The sequence below is a fragment of the Globicephala melas genome, chromosome 8 (genome assembly GCF_963455315.2).
Source record: "Globicephala melas chromosome 8, mGloMel1.2, whole genome shotgun sequence".
Lineage (NCBI taxonomy): Eukaryota > Metazoa > Chordata > Mammalia > Artiodactyla > Delphinidae > Globicephala > Globicephala melas.
In genome coordinates this window covers 12,852,934-12,873,253 of record NC_083321.1, presented here as the reverse complement: position 1 = coordinate 12,873,253, position 20,320 = coordinate 12,852,934, and the positions used below count along the sequence as shown (strand labels likewise).

The window sequence follows — 20,320 nt, the reverse complement described above, 5'->3', positions numbered from 1 at the left end:
CAGTTTCCTCATCTGTAAATTGAGGCTGCAATAGGCTAACAAGTCCTAACCCACAGGCTTGCTATGAGCCCCACAGTGGGGTGGGTAACAGCGTGGACCCTGGAGCCAGGCTGCCAGGGTCTGAATTCTGACTCCGCCGTTTATTATCTGCATGGGCAGCGTGACTTTGGGCAGGAGAATAATGGTTCCTACTTTACTGGATTTTTTTTTTTTTTTAAGATTTCTTTCTTTTTGATGTGGACCATTCTTTAAAGTCTTTATTGAATTTGTTACAATATTGTTTCTGTTTTATGTTTTGGCTTTTTGCCCACGAGCCATGTGGGACCTTAGCTCTCTGACCAGGGATCGAACCCATACCCCCTGCATTGGAAGGCGAAGTCTTAACCACTGGACTGCAGGGAAGTCCCTTTACTGGTCTGCTGGAACTAAATGACTTAGTAATTGACAAGGACTTAGAACAGTGCCTGCCTGACACACAGGAAACACTATGTGACAATAAGCAAGAGGTTATCTAGAGCTGCGTCCGTATGCTCCATGGCAAACTGCCCATGAGGAACAGAAGTTGCCCTTTGAAGGTTTAAAAGATACCCAATTCCAATCCCAGTCCCAGTTTGAAAGGGTCCCTTACAATGAGTTTTAATGCCAGACACAGTGGAGAAGGGCAAAGTCTTGTATAGGGAGCAGACCAGTGAAGTACTGGGGCTCATGGGGTTGAGAGAGGCTCCTGCCATCTCCACCAGCTCGACTCACCCCATCTTTCTCTTGCCTCTCTGCAAACCAGACTCCTTCTTGCCCCAGGGCAAATTTGTCCTTTCAGAGTGGACACTGGCTTTTAGTATACAAGCATATCGTGTTTTATTGCACTTTGCAGATATTTTGTTTTTCACAAATTGAAGATTTGTGGCAAACCAGCGTCGAGCAAGTCTATCGGCACCGTTTTTCCAACAACGTATGCCCACTTCTTGTCTCTGTGTCACATTTTGGCGATTGTCTTTTGGCAATTCTCATAATATGTCAAGCTCTTTCATTATTATTATGTTTCTTATGGTGAGGTGTAATCAGTGATCTTTGATGTTACTACTATGACTCACTGAAGGCTCAGAGGATGGTTAGCATTTTTAGCAATAAAAGATTTTTTAGTTTAGGTCTGAACATTGTGTTTTTAGACATAATGCTATTGCACACTTAATAGACTACAATATAGCACAGACGTAACTTTTATATGCACTGGGAAACCAAAAACTTCATGTGACTTGCTTTATTGTTATGTTCGCTTTACTGTGGTGGTCCTGGACCAAACCTGCAGTATTTTCGAGGTGTGCCTGTATTCACAAATTTGTGCATTGATCAGCACAAATTTCTAATATCAGAACATTTTCATCACCCTGAAAAGAAGCCCTGTGCTCATTAGTAGTCACCCCCCATTCCTTCGTGTTATGGGGTGCTAAATTGTGTCCCCGTTCATATGTTGGTGTTGATATGTAGACCGCACCCCCCAACCTCGGAATGTGCCTTATTGGAGACACCACCTTTTTTTTGGCTGTGCCACCCGGCTTGTGGGATTTTAGTTCCCTGACCAGGGATCGAACCCGGGCCCTCTGCAGTGAGAGCACGGAGTCCTAACCACTGGACCGCCAGGGAATTTCCTGGAGACACCATCTCTAAAAAGGTAAAATGAGGTCATTAGAGGGGGCCCTGATCCAATATGACTAGTGTCATAAGAAGAGATCAGGACATAGACACACAGAGGAGGAAAAAGAGGGTCATCAACGAGCCAAGGAGAGAGGCCTCAGAATGAAACCCACCCTTTTAACACCTTGATCTCTGACTTCCGGCCTCCAGAACTGTGAGAAAATAAGTTTCTATTGTTTAAGCCCTCCAGTCTGTTGCACAGTGTTACGGTAGCCTGAGCAAACGAATACAACCTCTGCAACCACAATCTACTTTCTATGGACTTGTCTATTCTGGACATTTCATATAAATGGAATCATACAACATATGGCCTTTTGTGACTGGCTTCTTTCACTCAGTATAATGTTTTTAAGGTTCATCTATATTGTAGCATGAATCAGAACTTCATTCCTTTTTATGGCTGAATAGTATTCATTGTACTATTCATTGAATAGTATTCAATACACCATTTTGTTTATCCATTCATTAGTCAATGGACATTTGGGTTGTTTCCCTTTTTGGTTATTATGAATAAGGATGCTATAAACATTCATGTACAAATTTTCACGTGGACACATGTTTTCATATGTCTTGGGTATATACCTAGGAGTGGAATTGCTGGGTCATAGGTAACTCTGTGTTCCACTTGTGAGGAACTGCCAACCTGTTTGCCCCAGGGCCTTTGCCCCTCGTGGTCCCTACCCTGACATTCTGCCCAGTTAAGTCCTAGTTGAGGTGGATCAGCTTATTATTACACTCATAGAGAATTACATCCCATTCTGATACAAGATTTACCATATTCATTAATGAGGTTATTGGCTTAGTGTCTGTTTCCCCCACTCAGATGTGTGGGCAGGGACTTCATCTCATTCATCACTGACTATGTCTCCAGAGCAAGACCTGGCACACACTGGCCACTCAATAAATATGTTAAATTAATGGGGAAAAAAGGGGAGAAGTGAAAGTTTAATTTTGAAATTTAAAGCAACCACTCCAGGCTTACAGCCGATCTGCCATGTCTGCCTCGTCCTGGGGAAACTGAGTAGAGGCAGAGATGACTTCCTGTTCACTGCGAGCAAAATGGGTCCACAGTGGGGCAATCTGGGAGTGGGGCGGGGGTGCATGCTCAGCATAGGTCGAGGGGATGGAGGAGGGGCCCTTGGGACTCGACAAGGATACCGGGACGCCCCAGGGGAAGTGCTCTTGAACCGGGACCACAGGAAGCTGGGAAAGCGGGGGAGAGTCGGGGAGCCACTGGCACAGGAGAGTTGGCTGGGATCTTCCTCTCAGCTGGGAAGGTGGGTCCTGGGTTGAAGTTAACCTCCAGAGGGGAAGGAAGCTGGGCACACAGGGCCAAGTGCTGAAGAGCCAGCAGATTCTCTCCCATTTGTAGACCAGATATAGTCCAGCCACGAGTTCGAGTCGAGTCTTTGACAGGAGGGAAGGGAGGTGGGCAGTTTGCCTCAGCATCCCAAAGGAATCTGGAACCACAGCCTTACGGGTACCTGGGAACGCGAATGATTGCAAAACTCAAAAGCTTGACGGTTTCCTCTGCCCCAGAGTCAGCAATTTGCTGACCACTGCACACAGTTAGGTCAAGGTCATGCTCCTTTAGGGCAAGGGTGTGGTCTTTGTACCACCAGCACCTGCACAGCCCCTGGCAAAGTGAGAGGAAACCAACAGAAGTGTAACAACTAACATTTCCTAAGCTGAGCATTTCTTCCAGTTTACAGATAACTGGGAGACACACAGAGGTAAAGCGACCTGCCCAAGAACACACTGCGACCTAGAGACAGAGCAGGGACTGAACCCAAGCAGTGTGACTCTAGTGGTCCTACTCTCAACCATGATACTGTCCCGGAAAAGAGGAGAGGGAGAAAAGTGAAGGGGAACTGGACAGCTGTCTTCAGGAATCATAGTGATTTTCATCGGACACACCCAAGCCCACTGGGAATGCTGTCCAAGGCTCTGGCCTGGGTGAGCAGAAGAAATGTATACAAAGAAGGCTAAGGAAAAGGTGAACGGAATCAGGCCTTGCTCACCGAAGCCCAGCAATGAAGGCTGACAAAAGGCCCCCAGAACCGGGAGGGCGAGTCACAAAATGAGTCTCTTCTGGACCACTTAACCTCACAGGGCGACGGGACAGCAGGAGCCTGGAGGCTTGTTCCAAGTGCCCGCTGTGTCAGGTACCAGCTACGCGGCCTGGTACACTTCAGATTCCCGTTTTATAATCGAAAGTAGAAAATGAAGTTTGGGCCTGAAGCAGGGCTCACAATCTGGCATTCAAGGGCTGAAGATTTCCACGTTGGTTGGCTACACTTGTTATCTGGGAGATTTCATATAAGAATCAGCATTTCCTGCTTCTGTTGAAGACTGGAAGCTCAGGCAATCCCCGGGCCCATGAGTCTGCATGTCAACCAGTCAAGTGGTTGGTGTCTGGTCTCAAGAGACCAAGAATGTCTCTCGTTCGCCCACAGTCCCCACCTCTTGCTATTCTTGCCTTGACACTGAGCCAACTGTCACTTGTCATTTTAGATCGGCCTCCTTTCGCAGGCTTGCCTCCCCTGCCTGGCCCCTGCATTTATAGCCCCTGCACAACAAATGTAACTGGAGGGGACAGTCCCAGGCCCCTTCTGCCACGATTAGCGGGATCCTTGGGATATCTGTCCCTCTCGACAAATTCATTTTCCTAGTTGTGAACGGAGCTGCTTTACCTTTCTGTCAAAATTTCTGTGAAAACCAAATGAGACGATAAAATAAGAACTTGCTTTGAAAACAAGATGTTGCACTAACGCCCCTCTAATGGACCTCCTGAACCTTCCTTGAATGGGCTCTTGCAGTTTATAATAGTGAAAAATCTAGAAATAACCTGTGTCCAATAGGACAGTCGTTTAGAAACCATGAAACGCTAGGTAGTCTCTAAAAGTGAAAATGGTAAGATTCCAGTGTACATGTCCAGATGGAAGGGTGCCCGTGACAAAGTAACTGAAAAAAAATGCAAACATTCTGTACATTAAGGCATGATCTCATTTTTATTAGCAAACATCATTATATGTGTACATATTTTTGTATATAGAGAGAAATTCTGGAAGCGTACTCCCCCATCTGTTTGACAGTTATCAATGGGCTATGGGATGGGGAAACGCTCACTGTTAACTCTGATGTACTTAGGGTCGTTAGCGACTTGAATGAGCATGTCTGCCAAGGGTGGCAGTGTGCTAAACGTTGGGGACACTCTCTCATCTTCCCAGCCCTGCTGGGTGGGTGTTTTCATTTCCATTTGGCAGGTGAGGAATCTGAGGCTGAATCAAGTCACCTGCCCAAGGTCACACAGCTGGTATTATAATCAGATTAAGACTCCTAAACACAAGCTTTTCCCACCACACGCCAAGTCCTCGTCTATAACATTATGCTTTGGAAAAAAAAAAAAAAACCCTCAAACCTTAAAATAACTTAAAAAAATAAAAGCCATTGTGTCATGTAAGCCCCAGGCTCTGGGCACTCTCCACTTCAGGAATGACCAGCTGGTGGCACTCTCAGGGCTGGAGGACCACACGTAGGTTCCCTTCCACCAATTTCCTCACGGGGCAGGAAGTTGTATTAGCAGAATTCTTGTAAAGTGGCTCTAACGGACTTGGCCATCATTTGTTTCACAGCCACTGAGGGCCTACAGAGAATCTGGGTACTGGCTGGTAGCTAGTAATCTATAAACAGGTGTGAAAATAAGTTATTCCCTTTCTTTCTGGAGTGGATGGAAATTTCTAAATAAAACTCGAATGTAATGTAGTTGGGGGAAAAAAGCATGTCCGGAAGCTCTTGGACAAAAGCAACTGTCATCTTTTGATATTTATTTGTTCATTTACTCACTCATTAAACGTCTCCTTGATGATTATTATCTACCAGCCCCTAAGGCTCCTGTGAAGAACAATACTTACATGGCCCCCGCCTTCATGAAGCTCCAGTCTAAAGGTGGAATTTAAACCAGGACCCCCAAGGTCCACCATTCACTCCCAGAGGAATATGCTCTGCAGGAGTCAGGGTGACCTGGGTTAAAATCCAACTCTCTGGGCTTCCTGGTGGCACAGTGGTTGGGGGTCCGCCTGCCGATGCAAGGGACACGGGTTCGTGCCCTGGTCCGGGAGGATCCCACATGCCGCGGAGCGGCTGGGCCCGTGAGCCATGGCCGCTGAGCCTGCGCGTCTGGAGCCTGTGCTCCGCAACAGGAGAGGCCACAGCAGTGAGAGGCCCGCGTACCGCAAAAAACCCCCACAAAAAACCAAAAAAACCCACACCAGACCTGGATGCTTTAAGTGGGTAAATTGTATAGTGTGTGAATTATACCTCAACCAGACAGTATAAAAACACCCAAAACTTCAGGAGGTCTCAGGTCACTGGGACCCTGCCTGGGGGGATGGGGGTGTGGGGAGGGAAGCAGGGCCAAGGTCCTATAGACTTGGCTGCAGGAGTGTCGGGACAGCCGTTCCCGGCTGAAATGTGTTCATTTCCCCATCCCAAGATCTGACTTTGATTGAAAAGAACAACAGTCCTCTCAACAGCTGGAGCCTTTACCAGTAAAGAGAAAGCCAATGTATGCAGAAGAAATTAAACACCAGATTGTGGCAGCGGCTGGGGGGGGGGGGTAGTGTTAGAAAGGACTCCCCAGAGAGAAGGAAAGAGCTTGAAAAAGGCAGAAGGTGCAAAAAAAAGCCATCTATGATCCCTCCTGGAAGGACAATGTTATCAGACATTAGTTTGACATTCCCAGAGGTGAAGGAACAAACTTGCTCTTTCATTTCCTTCCTGATGGCTTTTCTTCATCAGGGACTGAGATGCTCAGGTGAGCACAGCATGTAAAGTACCTGGGAGAGTTAGGGAGGCCATGTACTGACCGGGAAAGCCAGTAAGCCGGGAACCAGGAGTGTGGCAATTAGGTGCCTAAGGAATCTATTCAAAGATAAAAGGTGACTGCATGTGGGTTTTTAGAAGAAATAGTTTAAGACACAGATACATGATTATAAAGATGCACAAGTCTGAATTCTGAGGTTAAAAATAGTACCTTTGGCATAGTCCCTTTTTTTGGTAAATTTTAAAGAGAAACAACAGCCTTTAAGCATGATGTTAAACTGGAAGATATTCAAATTATACTTAACATCCTTTTTTTTTTTTTCTGGCCGCACCACACAGCATGTGGGATTTTAGCTCCCTGACCAGGGATCAAGCCTGCGTCCCTGGCACTGGAAGCGCACAGTCTTAACTGCTGGACCCCCAGGGAAGTCCTCATTCTATTTTTATATCAAGTTCTATCTCAGGAATACAGGACTCCTAAGACGAAGATCTACCACCTCAATCGTGAGTTACAGAACATCTGTGCTAAGTGGGAGACAATCTCTGGTTCAACCACCCTCTACTCACAGAGGAAACAGGTACGGGAAGGGAGTCCATGGGGAAGCCCCTGACTCTCCACCCTGACCCAATTCCCCAAAGTGTGAAACAGATCTCTTTGAGAAGCCACCCCATGGACATTTTATACATACTGGTTATGCAGCTTAATGTGTATTTTATTTTATTTTGGCTGCACCGCTAGGCATGCAGGATCTTAGTTCCCCAACCAGGGATCGAACCCGTGCCCCCTGCAGTGGAAGCGTGGAGTCTTAACCACGGGACTGTCAGGGCAGTCCCTTAATGTGTATTTTATTTTACATTTTTAAAATGTTTATTTATTTATCTTTGGCTGAGTTGGGTCTTCGTTGCTGTGCATGGGATTTCTCTAGCTGCAGTGAGCAGGGTCTACTCTTCGTTGTGGTGCGTGGGCTTCTCATTGTGGTGGCTTCTCTTGTTGCAGAGCACGGGCTCTAGGCATGTGGGCTTCACTAGTTGTGGCACGCGGGCTCAGTAGTTGTGGCACACAGGCCCAGTTGCTCCGCGGGCATGTGGGATCTCCCCAGACCAGGGCTCGAACCTGTGTCCCCCACATTGGCAGGCGGATTCTAAACCACTGTGCCACCAGGGAAGCCCCAATGTGTATTTTTAAATAATGTGTATTTTACAATTAGGACACCAAACTTGTAACTTCACAAATACTAATGGTCAGAATGAGGTGAAATTATAAAAGGTGGATTTCAAGTTGATTTAAAATATTAGGTGGTGATGGTTGTATAACACCGAATGTACTAAACGTCACTGAACTGTTTACTTAAAAATGGTTAAAATAGAAAATTGCTATATTTATTTTTACCACAATGCAAAAAAAATAAAATAAACACAAGGTAAAGAACAGCTTCGGTGGCAACAGATCTAGGAAAGAACTGTGTGGCAGGAGTGACGTTTAAGAAGCACTCCAGTCCTCACGGGAAGTGGCACCTTGCAGGAGCACTATAACAACTTGGAGCACTGAGTTACCCCTTTAGCACCGAGACAGTCACTCTGAGGACAAAGCTGAAACGATGCACCACCGAGGGAGCCACAGAGTGGTAGGCTCCCTTCCCTAGAGCCTAGAGGACAGCATGCAAACCGTGTGTGATGAGACTGTGTAGGTTAACTAAAGCACACTGATTTGCTTTTACGGAGTTACTTCTCCTTGGGAATAGTTAAGAGAAAGGGCTTGGAAGTCAGGCAGACCTGGTTTGACTCTCAGTGCACACCACTTTCCAGGAGCAACCCAATTTCTTTTTAGTTTGATCCCAGTCTTATTTTTAAAATGTGTGTAGGAAAAAGACTTAACGAAATCTAATAGTAACTTTGGACACAGGGGAACAAGGTCGTGAGGGAAGGAGGTCTTGGTGTGCTGCCGCCATTTCTTCTGCCTTCAGTCTCTGCGCCCGGGATAGAGCATCTGGAGGTTCACAACCTCTGTGGTCCGTAGGAGCCACTAAGAGGAGAGTCCAGGGAAGAATTTGCCATTTTCAGTGGAAGACAAGTGGCGGTTACTGGCTATGATGATTTTGTACTTTGGATCTCGATTTACTGCACCTTTCTTTATAGTAAGACACCAACTGCTTAAAAAATAATCCATGAGGGAATTCCCTGGCAGTCCAGTGGTTAGGACTCCGCGCTTTCACTGCCGAGGGCCTGGGGCTCAATCCCTGGTGCGGGGACTAAGATCCCACAAGCCCTTGGGTGGGGGGGTGGGGATGGGGGGCGGGGAATCCATGAGACAGATATGAAGAGGAGCATTTTAAGAGGTGCACTCTCTTTGAAAAAAGGATCAAACTGTTGAACTCAACATACTAGATACGTTTGTAAATAAACTTATGGCATAAAAAAAACAGTAACTTTAGTTATTTTTTGGGGGGGGATTGTTTTTTAAACAACCCGATTTTTTTTTTCAAATAAAGTATTTTTATTATTTTTATTTATTTGGCCATGCCATGCAGCATGCAGGTTATTATCTGAGTTTCCTGACCAGAGGGATCAAACCGTGCCCCCTGCAGTGGAAGCACGGAGTCTTAACCACTGGACCACCACGGGATTCCACAACCCAATTTCTTTTAACCTCAGTGTGCTCATCTGCTAAATGGGGATGAAAACCGTAGCTCCCTCCCAGGGGCGTTATAAAGACTAGAGCATATAATGTGTATCGAGTGTTTCCCACAGCACTAGGATGGTGGTGAACAGTCAATGAACATTAGCTAGGACAATTACTGCATAAACATTTCATGGGCTAGTACCCAGTACAACCCCCACTGGGAAATGCTACTCCAGACACACCCCACACAGAGCGACTCTGATGAGAAGGTTGAGGCCTGGCCCACCCACAGGCCATTGCTGGTTGCATGCCCCTAGACAGGCACCAGCTTCACAAAGACTCGCCTCCCGGAGGATGAGGATGGCAGTGGCAGGTAAGGAGCAGACAAACTTATAATTCAGCCAGAGGGCCTGGGACCCCTGGCCCAGGGGCTGACTGAATCTGCAGTTCACAGAGGTTTGAGGAGGCCCAAGTATGGGCCTCACTCAGAGAGTGACCTAGAATTACTGAGTTGTAAACCCAAGAAATCTTAGAAATGCCCTTCTGTGACCCTGTTCTGAGGTCCAAATGAGGGGAAAGGAGCTGCAGCACTTTGGTCTGGAGTCCTGAAGACCTAGAGAGGAAGAGCCCCAAGCTCTGGGCCTCAGTGCTCGCTGGCTGCCTCCCCAGGTGCAGGAACTCCACAGCAGGAAGGGACGTGCACTCACAGGTCTGGGCTAGCTCTGCAAGGTGGCAGCCACTACTGGCAACAGAAGCACAAAAATGAAGGCTGCCAAAAAACTTTAAAGCACCTCCCTATTAGCGGGGATGCTGAGAAGAATGCAGGATGATAGAGAAGGCAGTTTTCTGGAAGAAATTCTCTTTCGGGAGCCTGGGGTGGCCCCACTGCATGTTAACAGGTAATTCCGGAGTGCCCATCCCTTCTTCAGGCGTGCCGCCGACTCCTCCAGCCCCCGGCTGCCACCTACCCCAACAATCAGTAACTCTGAAGACAACGTCAGTTCTTCTCAAACAGTTTAATAGCAAATAAACAAAGGAAGGTACCACACTTGGCAGATACAAAATGACTTTTTGTCCGTGTGTCTGTGCAATTAAAACAGATTTAGGTTCCCCATTGGGACAAAAGGAAAAACACACAGAAAAGGAAGGAGATTCCTTTTAGACACATACTCCCTTGCTCGAAACTGGTAACAATTTTTTTTCTTTTTTAATCCACTACACAAACTCTGTGATCAGGTCAGAAAAGCGACAAGGGCTCTTCTTGCCTTTTTTTTAAAACCATTAAAGTAAAATTCATAATTTTCTACATAGTACAACACAAGTTCACACAAAAAAGACATTTTCTTTTGCAAATCAAAACAGGAAAGAAAGGAAAAGCTCAAACAAGGTAAAGAAAAAGCATTTCTACGGCTGAATCACGACTTTGAGTTGATTGAATCCCATTGTTGCTGCAGAACAGACTGTGCGTTTGGTCATAGTGGCAATTTTTTTCTCTTCACATTGTGAAATCACTTTACATTGTTTTCTAGTAGAAAAGGCAAAAAACTGTACAAAACCCCTAGTGTTAAATACAACGTTTGTACCAATAAAAAACTCACACAGGTTTGTCTCCAAAATGTAAAGTTTCTTTTTTTTTTTTCTTTTTAAATTATTCACAAAAAGCAGCTGGAAATCAGAAAGGCAGCTGCCGCTCCAGGGTCTCAAATCCATTAAAACCACCACAGAACAATTAAAACAATCAGAGAGAAAAGGAAAAGGAAACAACGTCCAACGTTTGGCATTTGGTTTTATCCACAGGTTTTCCCAGAGCTCCTCTTGGAATTGAAAGCAAAATATATTGGCAAACATGGGTTCTGAATACACAGGAAGGGGAGCCTCAGCGCCTTCTGCCAAGAGAGGCAGCTCTGTGCAGTCAGACTGTGGGGTGCACGGCAGTCTCGCTCAGGCTGGGGTTCCTGGCCTCTTTCCATCCAATCACCCCTTCGAAGAAATTAAGCAGCCTACCATACACTGGGTCTCCACCTGGCCGCCCTTCCCTTCTAGTAAGAGTGGCTTCAAGCATAATTAATACTAGGCAACCTGCCAGGTCCCAGAGCAGAAACTCTGCCGAGATCCCTTCCTTTATCAACTCCAGCATGGATGATGCTAACAGTGCTTCTACCTTCCCACCCCCCTCCCCCCAGTCCCTTGGCTACCCCTCTCCATCCTTCCCTGGAAATCCTACTTCGCAGCTCTCTCACCCACCAGCAGCTTAGGCCTGGGTGGGATCTATCCCAAACTCCTCCCTCTGCAACCTCGTACCTCCACAGATCCATCGTGTGACCTCTCATCTCCTCTGACCTCTCCCTCTGCCCTTCACATTCTTACTCAAGTCCCTAAGACCCTGAGGCTGGATGGTGCCACAAGAGAGGAGGGCAAGTTCCCCTCGGGGAACCAAGGAACTGGCTTGCCTGGCACCCAGGGACAGTAGCTATTTGGCTCTTCACCCAATTAAAAACAAAACAAAACAAAACAAAAACAAAAACAAAAACAAAACCAAACCCGCCCTAACCCCCACCCCACTAGCTGAGCAAGAGCCGAGCTGCAGTGAGGAGCCAGTGTGGGGTGGCTGGTGCCCAGGGCTGTAAACAGTGTGAAGACTGTAGTATTGTGCTTGTCACCTAGGAGAAGCGCTGCAGATGTACTGCCACTTCGGGCGCAGACGGCCTCCTGCGAGTGGCTAAGAGCGCACTCCTTCTTCGGCGCTGAGGGTGCTTACTAGCCTCTCGCCCACCCACAGCCGCCTTCTGAGTTCTACCTCTGCCCCTGTGCCTCTCTGGACCCCCTTCCCACCCGCCTCTGAGCAGAGCAACCGGCCTCCTGAAGGCCCCGCCGAGACCCGGAGGCCATATGAGGTGACAGTCTAAGTGCACAGGCAAACGCTCTAAGGGCAATAGAGGAGAAAGTTGCCACTTCAAAATAAAAATAATACAATCTTGGGAAAAAAAAATTAACCCCACATCAATTTAAAACAGCTTCTTTGAAACCCTTTTAAATCGGTCAGTTTCTGCACAAACTATAGAAAACAGAGAGGTGAAGGTGATATATACGAAGGTGTGAAGAAACAGCAGGAAACATGCAAAACTTGTTTTTTCTGGGCATAATCTTAGTAGGAAAGGAAAAAATTCAAAACAAAAACACAAAAACAATACAAAAACAAAAAAATCAAAGCATCACATTTTGCTGTGGAGACTGTGGGAAGAAGCATGGAGGTGGGCACAGCAGGGCTGAGGGGAAGGGGCCAGAGGGCTCTGCAGACTCCCGGCAGGGTTGCTCCAGGGAAGAACCACACAAGAAAAAGGGCTGGCTGCGGCCCAAACTGCAGCCAGTGGTCAAAAAGGAAAAAGAGTTCAGGTGTTTTCTGCAGTTGAGAACTCAGAAAAACAAAAATGGGAACACATGCGGTCTCCTCAAGCCCCACAAACTATATCAGCAAAATGTGCTCAGGAGCCTCAAAGGTTTTAGTGACATCTTTTATTTCATTGTTTACTTCAAAGTTGTCTTTAAAACTAAGCACACAGAGAAACAAAGCCTAGAAACAGACTGGCTGTGTGTTCACAGAAATACAAACACCACGCGGTATGTGCTAGTAGGGCTGCTCTGAAGACAATTACAAAGAATTGGAATCACAAAATCAAGTGGTTATCTTATGAAGTTCTAGAAAAATAGATTTTTTTATATTCAAATGCAAGTTTAAATATTTCCCCTTCAGCAGTCGTTCTAGCAAAACCAATTTGGCAGCACAAAAGAAAAAAAAAAGGAAAGAAAAAAGAAAAAACAAAGGAAGAAACAAACATAATAAAAATACACGTCAGCATCAAAGGTCAACACAAGGTCAAAGGTGAGAGTTCAAGCATCAGAGAAGCTGAAGAGACAGGGATTTGGACGATGTACTTGACGCCACATCGACATGCTTTAGGCACAACGATGAACAAACGGCAGGAATCTAGAAAAAAAAACAAACCAGAAAGAGGGAGACCCACTGAGTTACACAGAGCAATACATCCAAACGAAGAGAGAGAGAACAGGAACACTCACTGTTGTACAGCCCTGAAATGAGGAGGCGGGCGGGGCAGGGGCTGGGCAATGACAGGGAACTTTTGCACATGCTAACAATGGACACAGGGAAAAGTCAAAAAAGGACATGGAGGACACCAAGAAAACATCCAACTGCCAGAGACAGAGGGAACCTAAGGCTTGGATTTCCCCAGAAGTGCCCAAACACATCCGAAAAGGTCTCTCTGGTGGAGCAGAGCCTCAGCCTCTCCCTCAACCCCTGGTCAAGACTCAGGGAGAAAGTCAAAGCTGCAGGCTGGGGTGGGGAGAATTCTTTAGGGAAGAGGGCCAGGATTTCTCCTCAATCCTATGCGGATGGCCCTTTGTTCCCGGAAATCCAAGCTCTTAGCTTCCACGCAGGCCCTGGCCACTCATGTTGGACCCAGGAGACAGTGTCTGGCTGCATTCAAGGCAAATCACTTTCATGATGAAACCCAAGTAAGAAACAGAACTACAGCAGAAAACACACTTATACACGAGACCCCCACACAACAGAAAAGGGCTGCTTAAGACTTGACTGCGAGTCTCCACTCTCCGAGCTGACGCTTTCACACCATGAGACTTGTAGGGAAGCAGCTTCTTCACAAAACCATCTTTGGCCTAGGGAGAGAACTGTGCTCAAGGGCAGCACTGCTGTGGGAATTCGCTGGGCGGGGGACAAGAGAACAGAGGGAAGTGCCTGGGCTCACCAGCTGGCCGCTGTGGCAGCCCAGGGCCCTGCTGAGGTGCACGCTTCTTTTAGAAACAAGAACCCACAAGCAGGTATGAAACCTCAGAGTGTGGTATCCAAGTGGGCTGATTACACCTTTACCTTTCATGTCAATAGGGAAGGGGTTTCATAAGGTCCCGGAGCCCAGGGCAAATCTGTGTACAAATAATAGTGAACTGGGGGAGGAGGGAGAGAAAGGGAAGAAAGTGGGAAGAAGAGTGGAGTTCTGGGCTTTGGAAAACCCCACAGTGGCCAAGGAGGAAGACAGAACAGGTTAGCGATCACAGCACCGGCAGCACCCTGGGGAGCACAGCTCTCTCCTCCGCCAATTCACAGCATTAACTCCTTCCCCCTCTGGCAGATTAGCTGGGCTGCAAACGGCCACAGAAAGTCAGTAGTTTCAATCATACACAGCACCCTGTGTGTACAACAATCACATTCTGGATTCTACAAAATCCTGGCCTTTTCCAGAGATATAATTTAGGTAATAAATATTCTCCACCCCGGAGCTGTATAAAACTTCTATAAAAATAGAAACGACATTCTTGGTTCCAGCTGGTTGGGATTCAGAACAGCGCCTCCCCAACCTAGCATTTTTTTCTTTTTTTGTTGTCTTTTTTCTTTTTTATTTTTATTTTTTGCATTTATTTAAAAAATCCCATCATGACCCTGGAAGCCTTTGGAACAGTTTTATCCTTGAAACACAGGACACATTTCTCCCAGTGCGTGGAATTCAAGTTTACGTGGTTCAGCTTAAGAAGTACGTTTCATGTTTCTTAGAGGACAACAGACCCAAGTTATCACTATGAGAAGGGAACAGCTGTCCCAGCTTCAATGGGATAATCCAACACCACCAACTACCTGCACAACAGCAAGACAGTCAATCCTTGTCTGTGGCCCAAATGGACAGCATGACAAGGAGAGAGCCCCCATCTGACTTAATAGCAAACCAACCCCTTTAATCTCACCTCTGCTGCTAGGGGTCAGGACTGATGTTTGTGAGGTTTAAGATCCCAGGGACCCAGCCCCTGGCCTTGGCTAAAGATCGTATATTAACAGGGCCACCTCTGCCCAGGTACACATTCCCAACAGCGTGTCCCTTCTGGTTCTCCACCCCTGCAGCATTTCTGGGAGCAGAGGCAGAGCCCAGAGGCTGTGTGGGTCACAGGCAAGGGCTGCAGTGAGACCTGTGGGAGGCAGCAGGGAGCTAACTGTAAGCACGAGGACAAAAACGAACACGGTGATGCTGAGGTAAATGAACACTAAATCCATATGGAGGTTGTAAACGTCCTGTTGTCTCCTCTGTCGCCAAGAGCAGAAGATGGGGCTGGAGCGGGCAGAAGAGGGGCCTGCCTCCGTTTTGACACTACATCTGGGACATCTCAACCAAGGAGGCAAACATGGATTTCTTAATCCTTTTAAGCACTGAGTGCTGGCCACTGGCAAACGCAGCACTAGCTTAAAGGGACCTTATGATTCAGGTACACCAAGAAGCAGGCTCCTCCTCCCCCAGCTTGATGGCTTTTGATCACTCTGCTCAGGAGAGGTGCTCCCTTCAACTAGATGCTGTAAGCCCTTCTTGGATCTACCCTCGTGAGAAACCTGTGGCTGGGGATGGAAGAGACATTCCTCGCTGTGGTCAACTATAAAGAAGAGACCAGACAGTGTCTTCCCCAGAGGCCTTCTTTAAATGGACCTGGTAGAAATGGCCACGGTCTAATAGTTTGGTGTTGAAATAAACTAAAAACAATCTCTTTGACTGGCTGCTGCTTCCTAACAGCCACCAGGCAGGAGGGCAGGGCCAATCCAACACCAATGGCTGGCTGGGAAAGCTGGTAATGGGTGATATATCCCTGCTTTTTGCATATGTCAGGCTAATTTAACAGGTGCTTTATTTCCAGAGAATTGTTAGCCCCTTCTTAGGAAAGAGGGGCAGAAATCCCAGACAAGAATCTAAAAAATAGGTGGCAAGAACTCAGTATTTCCACAGAAGGCAGCTATGGAGGAGTTTTAGCCTCCAGCTCCCGGGGCTGCTGGGTGTCAAGTCACTCTCACTCTCCAAAGCCAACCCCACCTCCTCCACCCCACAAAAGCTCTTGGATGTCAGTTCTCATTTCACCCACTCTCGTGCTCAGGAAGATTCTGGGGGTCAATTTTTTGTTTCACTCAGTCCTCTCTCTTCGGGTAGTTTGGGGCAAATTCTGATCTTCTTTTTTAATGTTTCTCCATTCCCCCTCCTCCCCCAGGGCAGTTTGATGTTGGTCCTTCTCAACACACTGGTTACAAACACAGCAAACTTTTAAATAAAGAAAAAAAACTCAGGATATGGCACCTAAACTCCAAAGTAAAACACTGGAAACCAAAGCACAAACTTGTCCTCTGTACGAAGCGAAATTCCCACAGAAGGCAGTAGCCGAGTCTTCAGGGCAAGCTGTGCCTGCGAGAGTGGCAGGGATCAGGGTCCAGGGCTGTCAACACACAGCCTTAGGGCTTCGAATCATTAAGGGTGCTCCTCCCCCACTTACCAGAAGACCCTCTCACTCCAGTCTCAGAGGGGAGCACGCTCAGTAGGGCTTGCTGTCATTCTTCGAACGTTTGAGCTGCACTTTAAGCCGCTTCATGCCAATCTGAAAGCCGTTCATGGACTGGATGGCAGCTTGAGCCGAAACAGGATTGTCGTAACTTACAAAACCTGTGTGTCCAAGCAGAAACCTAGGTGAGGGGCATAACGAGGCAGGAAGATTCTCAATCTTCCTTATGCAAGAGATACCTTATGAGCTTAGTCTCAAATCCCAATTTTTCTCAGCAGGAACAAGAATTCTTGAAATTATATCACATGAAATAAATCAGGTTCCTAACAGCAGCAGTTGACATCTACACAGTACCTTAAAGTTTTTTTGGCCAAGCCATTTTCCATACATTATTTTTACCTCTGGAGTGACAGTGTGGGTACAAATCATCATTCCCACTACAGAAATGAAAACACTGAGGCTCAAAACGAGGCAATGTAACCTGCCAGAGGCTAAGTTAAACTACAAACTCAAACGCAGCTCTCCTGCTATCAGCCCCTTCTCCCCCTTTCTCTGCTCTCAGCCCCTCCTCCCCCTTTCTAACTGGTGAACGTGCTTAGCTCTCCCGACACCAGAAGAAACACCAACGTACCAAAGCACTTGCTCAGGTTTGTCTGCTTGTCTATGAAAACCTTGGCAGACACGACATTCCCAAAGGGCATGAACATCTGCAGCAGGTCCTGGTCTCCAAACTCCTGGGGCAGGTGGTAGATGAACAGATTGGCTCCTTCTGGACCTTCAAAATCCCCATTGATTGAACAGGTCAGTGTCAAGCACACTCATCCCCTGCACCGACTCTCATTTCCACCTGTGTTACAACTCGCAGCATCCCAACCAACAGAAATTCACCTGGAGAACTAAACAGATTCTCTAAATACAAGGCAGGGGGCTGAAGGGTGATCGCTGAAACAGGTTCCTGCCCTCTTTCCCGTTCACCATTCTCAATCTCTGTCTCATTGACAAAGGTCAGAATTCGACCTTGTGGGAGGATGGTGTGCTGGGACAGTAAGTAGGCAGATTTGCGTGTGGTGCAATAAAACCAGAGACTACAGGGTTGTAGAGGAACAACAGAAAAGGAGGTAGAGATTATAAATAAAACAGGTTTCAAAATTGTGCCTAGAAACAATAGGGACAGCAAAGAGATTGGTAATTGCCAGAGGCAGGTGGGGCAGGGACCTACTATAAAGAGACATGAGGGAATTTCTAGGGGTGATAGAAATGTTCTACATCTGTGGCAGCAGTTACGTGACTACGTGTGTTCGTCAGAGCTCACAGAGCTATATTCCCAAAAGGGTGAATTTTACCATATGTAAATTGTGCCTCAGTAAAAACATATTTTTAAAATGTGCCTATGATAAACAACTAAGCTCAGAACCAGAATATGCTTTCCTCTTCAACCATTTACACTCAGTGATTTCCTGGCCAAAGAAGAGGTGTTTTCTTTAAAAATTTTTATTGGAGTATAGTTGATTTACAATGTTGTGTTAGTTTCTGCCGTACAGCAAAGTGAATCAGTTATATATATATACACACATATATCTGCTCTTTTTTAGATTCTTTTCCCATTAGGTCATTCGAGTACTGAGTAGAGTTCCCTGTGCTGTACAGTAGGTCCTTATTAGTTATCAATTTTATATATAGTATGTATATGTCAATCACAATCTCCCAAATTATCCCTCCCCACCCCCTTTCCCCCTGGTAACCATAAAGTTTGTTTTCTACATCTATGACTCTTTCTGTTTTGTAAATAAGTTCATTTGTACCATTTTTTTAGATTCCACATATAAGTGATATCATATGATACTTGTCTTTCTCTGCCTCACTTACTTCACTTAGTATGATAATCTCTAGGTCCATCCATGTTGCTACAAATGGCATTATTTCATTTCTTATGGCTGAGTAATATCCCATTGTATATATGCAGCACATCTTCAAAACAGAGTTTTATTACAATCGCAGTCCAGCCAGTCTCCAGCCACCCTGGCCTCCCTGCTGTTGCCAAACACATACAGAACACTGCTGCCTCAGGGTCTCTGCACTTGCTGTTCCTCTGCCCCATTACTCTTCTTCCTCTAGATATATGCATGGCTTCCTTCCTTCCTTCAGGTCTTTACTTAAACATCAACTTAAAGAGACCTCCTTCTCTCTATAAAATGCTATCTTTCTGGCACTCTCTATTCCTCCTTCCTGCTGCTCATCATTCTTCAGAGCACCATTTGGAACACCTCATGCTTCTGTTTACTGTCTATCTCCAGAGTTCCATCAGTTCCCCCACTACCACATCCTAGGGCACATAAATGTCCAATTCAGAGCCGGTAAGGATGCACTGCACCAAGGCTCCTTGCTGCTAAAGCAAGAGAGGATACTTGTCTATTTCCTACATTAGTGCTTAAATCTTGCCAGCTCCTGGTTAAGAAAACCCAGTCATATATGAGCACAGAGATGTTGGCAGCAACTTCTATTCATACAAACCACTTTCAGGCCTCTTTCTGCTTAAAAAGCCTCTCCTGAATTAATACCATTTATGTCAAGGCACATACTTCCCACTCCATACTTCCCACTCCATCAACTCTTCCTGTCTCATCACCCTTCAGTTTGTCCTCAGTTAGGAAAAGCATAGATCAGAAAGTGAGGAAAATGCCAAATGACAGAGCTATAAGGGACACCTAGACAGAAGATAACCTCTGACAGATTTATAATCCACAGAGAAGACTTCCTAACAAAAACAGACTGCCAGTGCTCGCTTCGGCAATGCATATACTAAAACTGGAATGATAAAGAGAAGATTAGCATGGCCCCTGGGCAAGGATGGGACGCAAATTCGTGAAGTGTTCCATATTTTTGTGAAGTAAGCCGGAAAGAGAAATACAAATATCGTGTATCAACACATATATGTGGAATCTAGAAAAATGGTACAGATGAACCTATTTTGCAAAGCAGAAATAGAGACAAAATGTAGAGAACGAATGTGAGGACACGGTGGGGAGGGGCGGGGCAGGGGTGTGGCATGAAATGGGAGATTCGGATTGACATATGTACGCCGCTTGGTATGAAACAAGATAACTAGTGAGGACCTGCTGTACAGCACGGGGAACTCCACTTGGTGCTCTGTGGTGACCTGGATGGAAGGGAAATCCGCAAGGGAGGGGCTATGTGTTTACATATGGCTGGTTCACTTTGCTGTGCAGCAGGAGCTAGCACAACATTGTAAAGCAACTATATCCCAGTAAAAAACAAAAACACACACAAAAACAGACTGCAGACTGCCAAATGGTGTCAGACACAATAAAGCCAATATGTTTCTTCATCTAAAAACTGCAGCCCCATCTCAGGAGAGAATGCAGAGGTTCTGACCTGAGCCACATCCAGAAAGCAGATCACAGTTTCTCAGTCTACCCTTGACACTGCCAAAGAGAAGTGTTTAAAAAAAAAAAGAGAAGTGTTGGCCTGACCACCTACATGGCTCTCCGGGGCTTTGCCCTGCTTTTCAGTGCTGGTCAGATGGAGCACCCAACCCTGTCCCTGACTCCAGTTTCCCGTGGCACTCACCTTCCTTCTGGCTTCCAGCAGCACCAATACTCTGCTGTGTCAACAAGTTCTGGTTGTACAGAGTGGGGAGCGCCGCTGCAGCATATTGCTGGATCCCCGAGTAGGCCTGCGTGAGGGCCTCCATGGTGCTCCCAGTGCCATTAGAAAGGCCACTGCTGCCCAGCCCACCATTTAAAGCAGCCATCCCTTGGTTGGGGGTGAGGGTGGGGGGAAGAGCAGGATTAACAGATTGGAAAGACTCAAGCGATGCCAAAGACAAAC

The 20,320-nt window shown here is 46.5% G+C and overlaps 1 protein-coding gene and 1 non-coding gene across 13 annotated transcripts in view; one reads left to right on the top strand and one right to left on the bottom strand.

Moving 5' to 3' along the window:
- Positions 1 to 10,137: 10,137 nt before the first annotated feature.
- The window catches only part of CELF1 (CUGBP Elav-like family member 1), a 72,086-nt gene continuing 61,903 nt past the window's right edge, over positions 10,138 to 20,320 (bottom strand). For 10 of the 12 annotated variants that reach the window (XM_060303199.2, XM_060303201.1, XM_060303200.2 and 7 more), the window contains exons 11-13: positions 20,060 to 20,245; positions 17,103 to 17,246; positions 10,138 to 16,632 (exon numbers count right to left, since the gene is read on the bottom strand). In XM_060303199.2, the coding sequence (XP_060159182.1) occupies positions 16,505 to 16,632; positions 17,103 to 17,246; positions 20,060 to 20,245 (458 nt within the window). In that variant the 3' untranslated portion in view covers positions 10,138 to 16,504. The remainder of the gene's footprint in view (positions 16,633 to 17,102; positions 17,247 to 20,059; positions 20,246 to 20,320) is intronic. The other 2 variants (XM_060303196.1, XM_060303195.2) reach the window with 2 other exon arrangements.
- LOC115857691 (U6 spliceosomal RNA) lies at positions 19,249 to 19,353 on the top strand. The gene has a single exon (XR_004041341.1). It is a non-coding gene; the product is annotated as a U6 spliceosomal RNA (small nuclear RNA).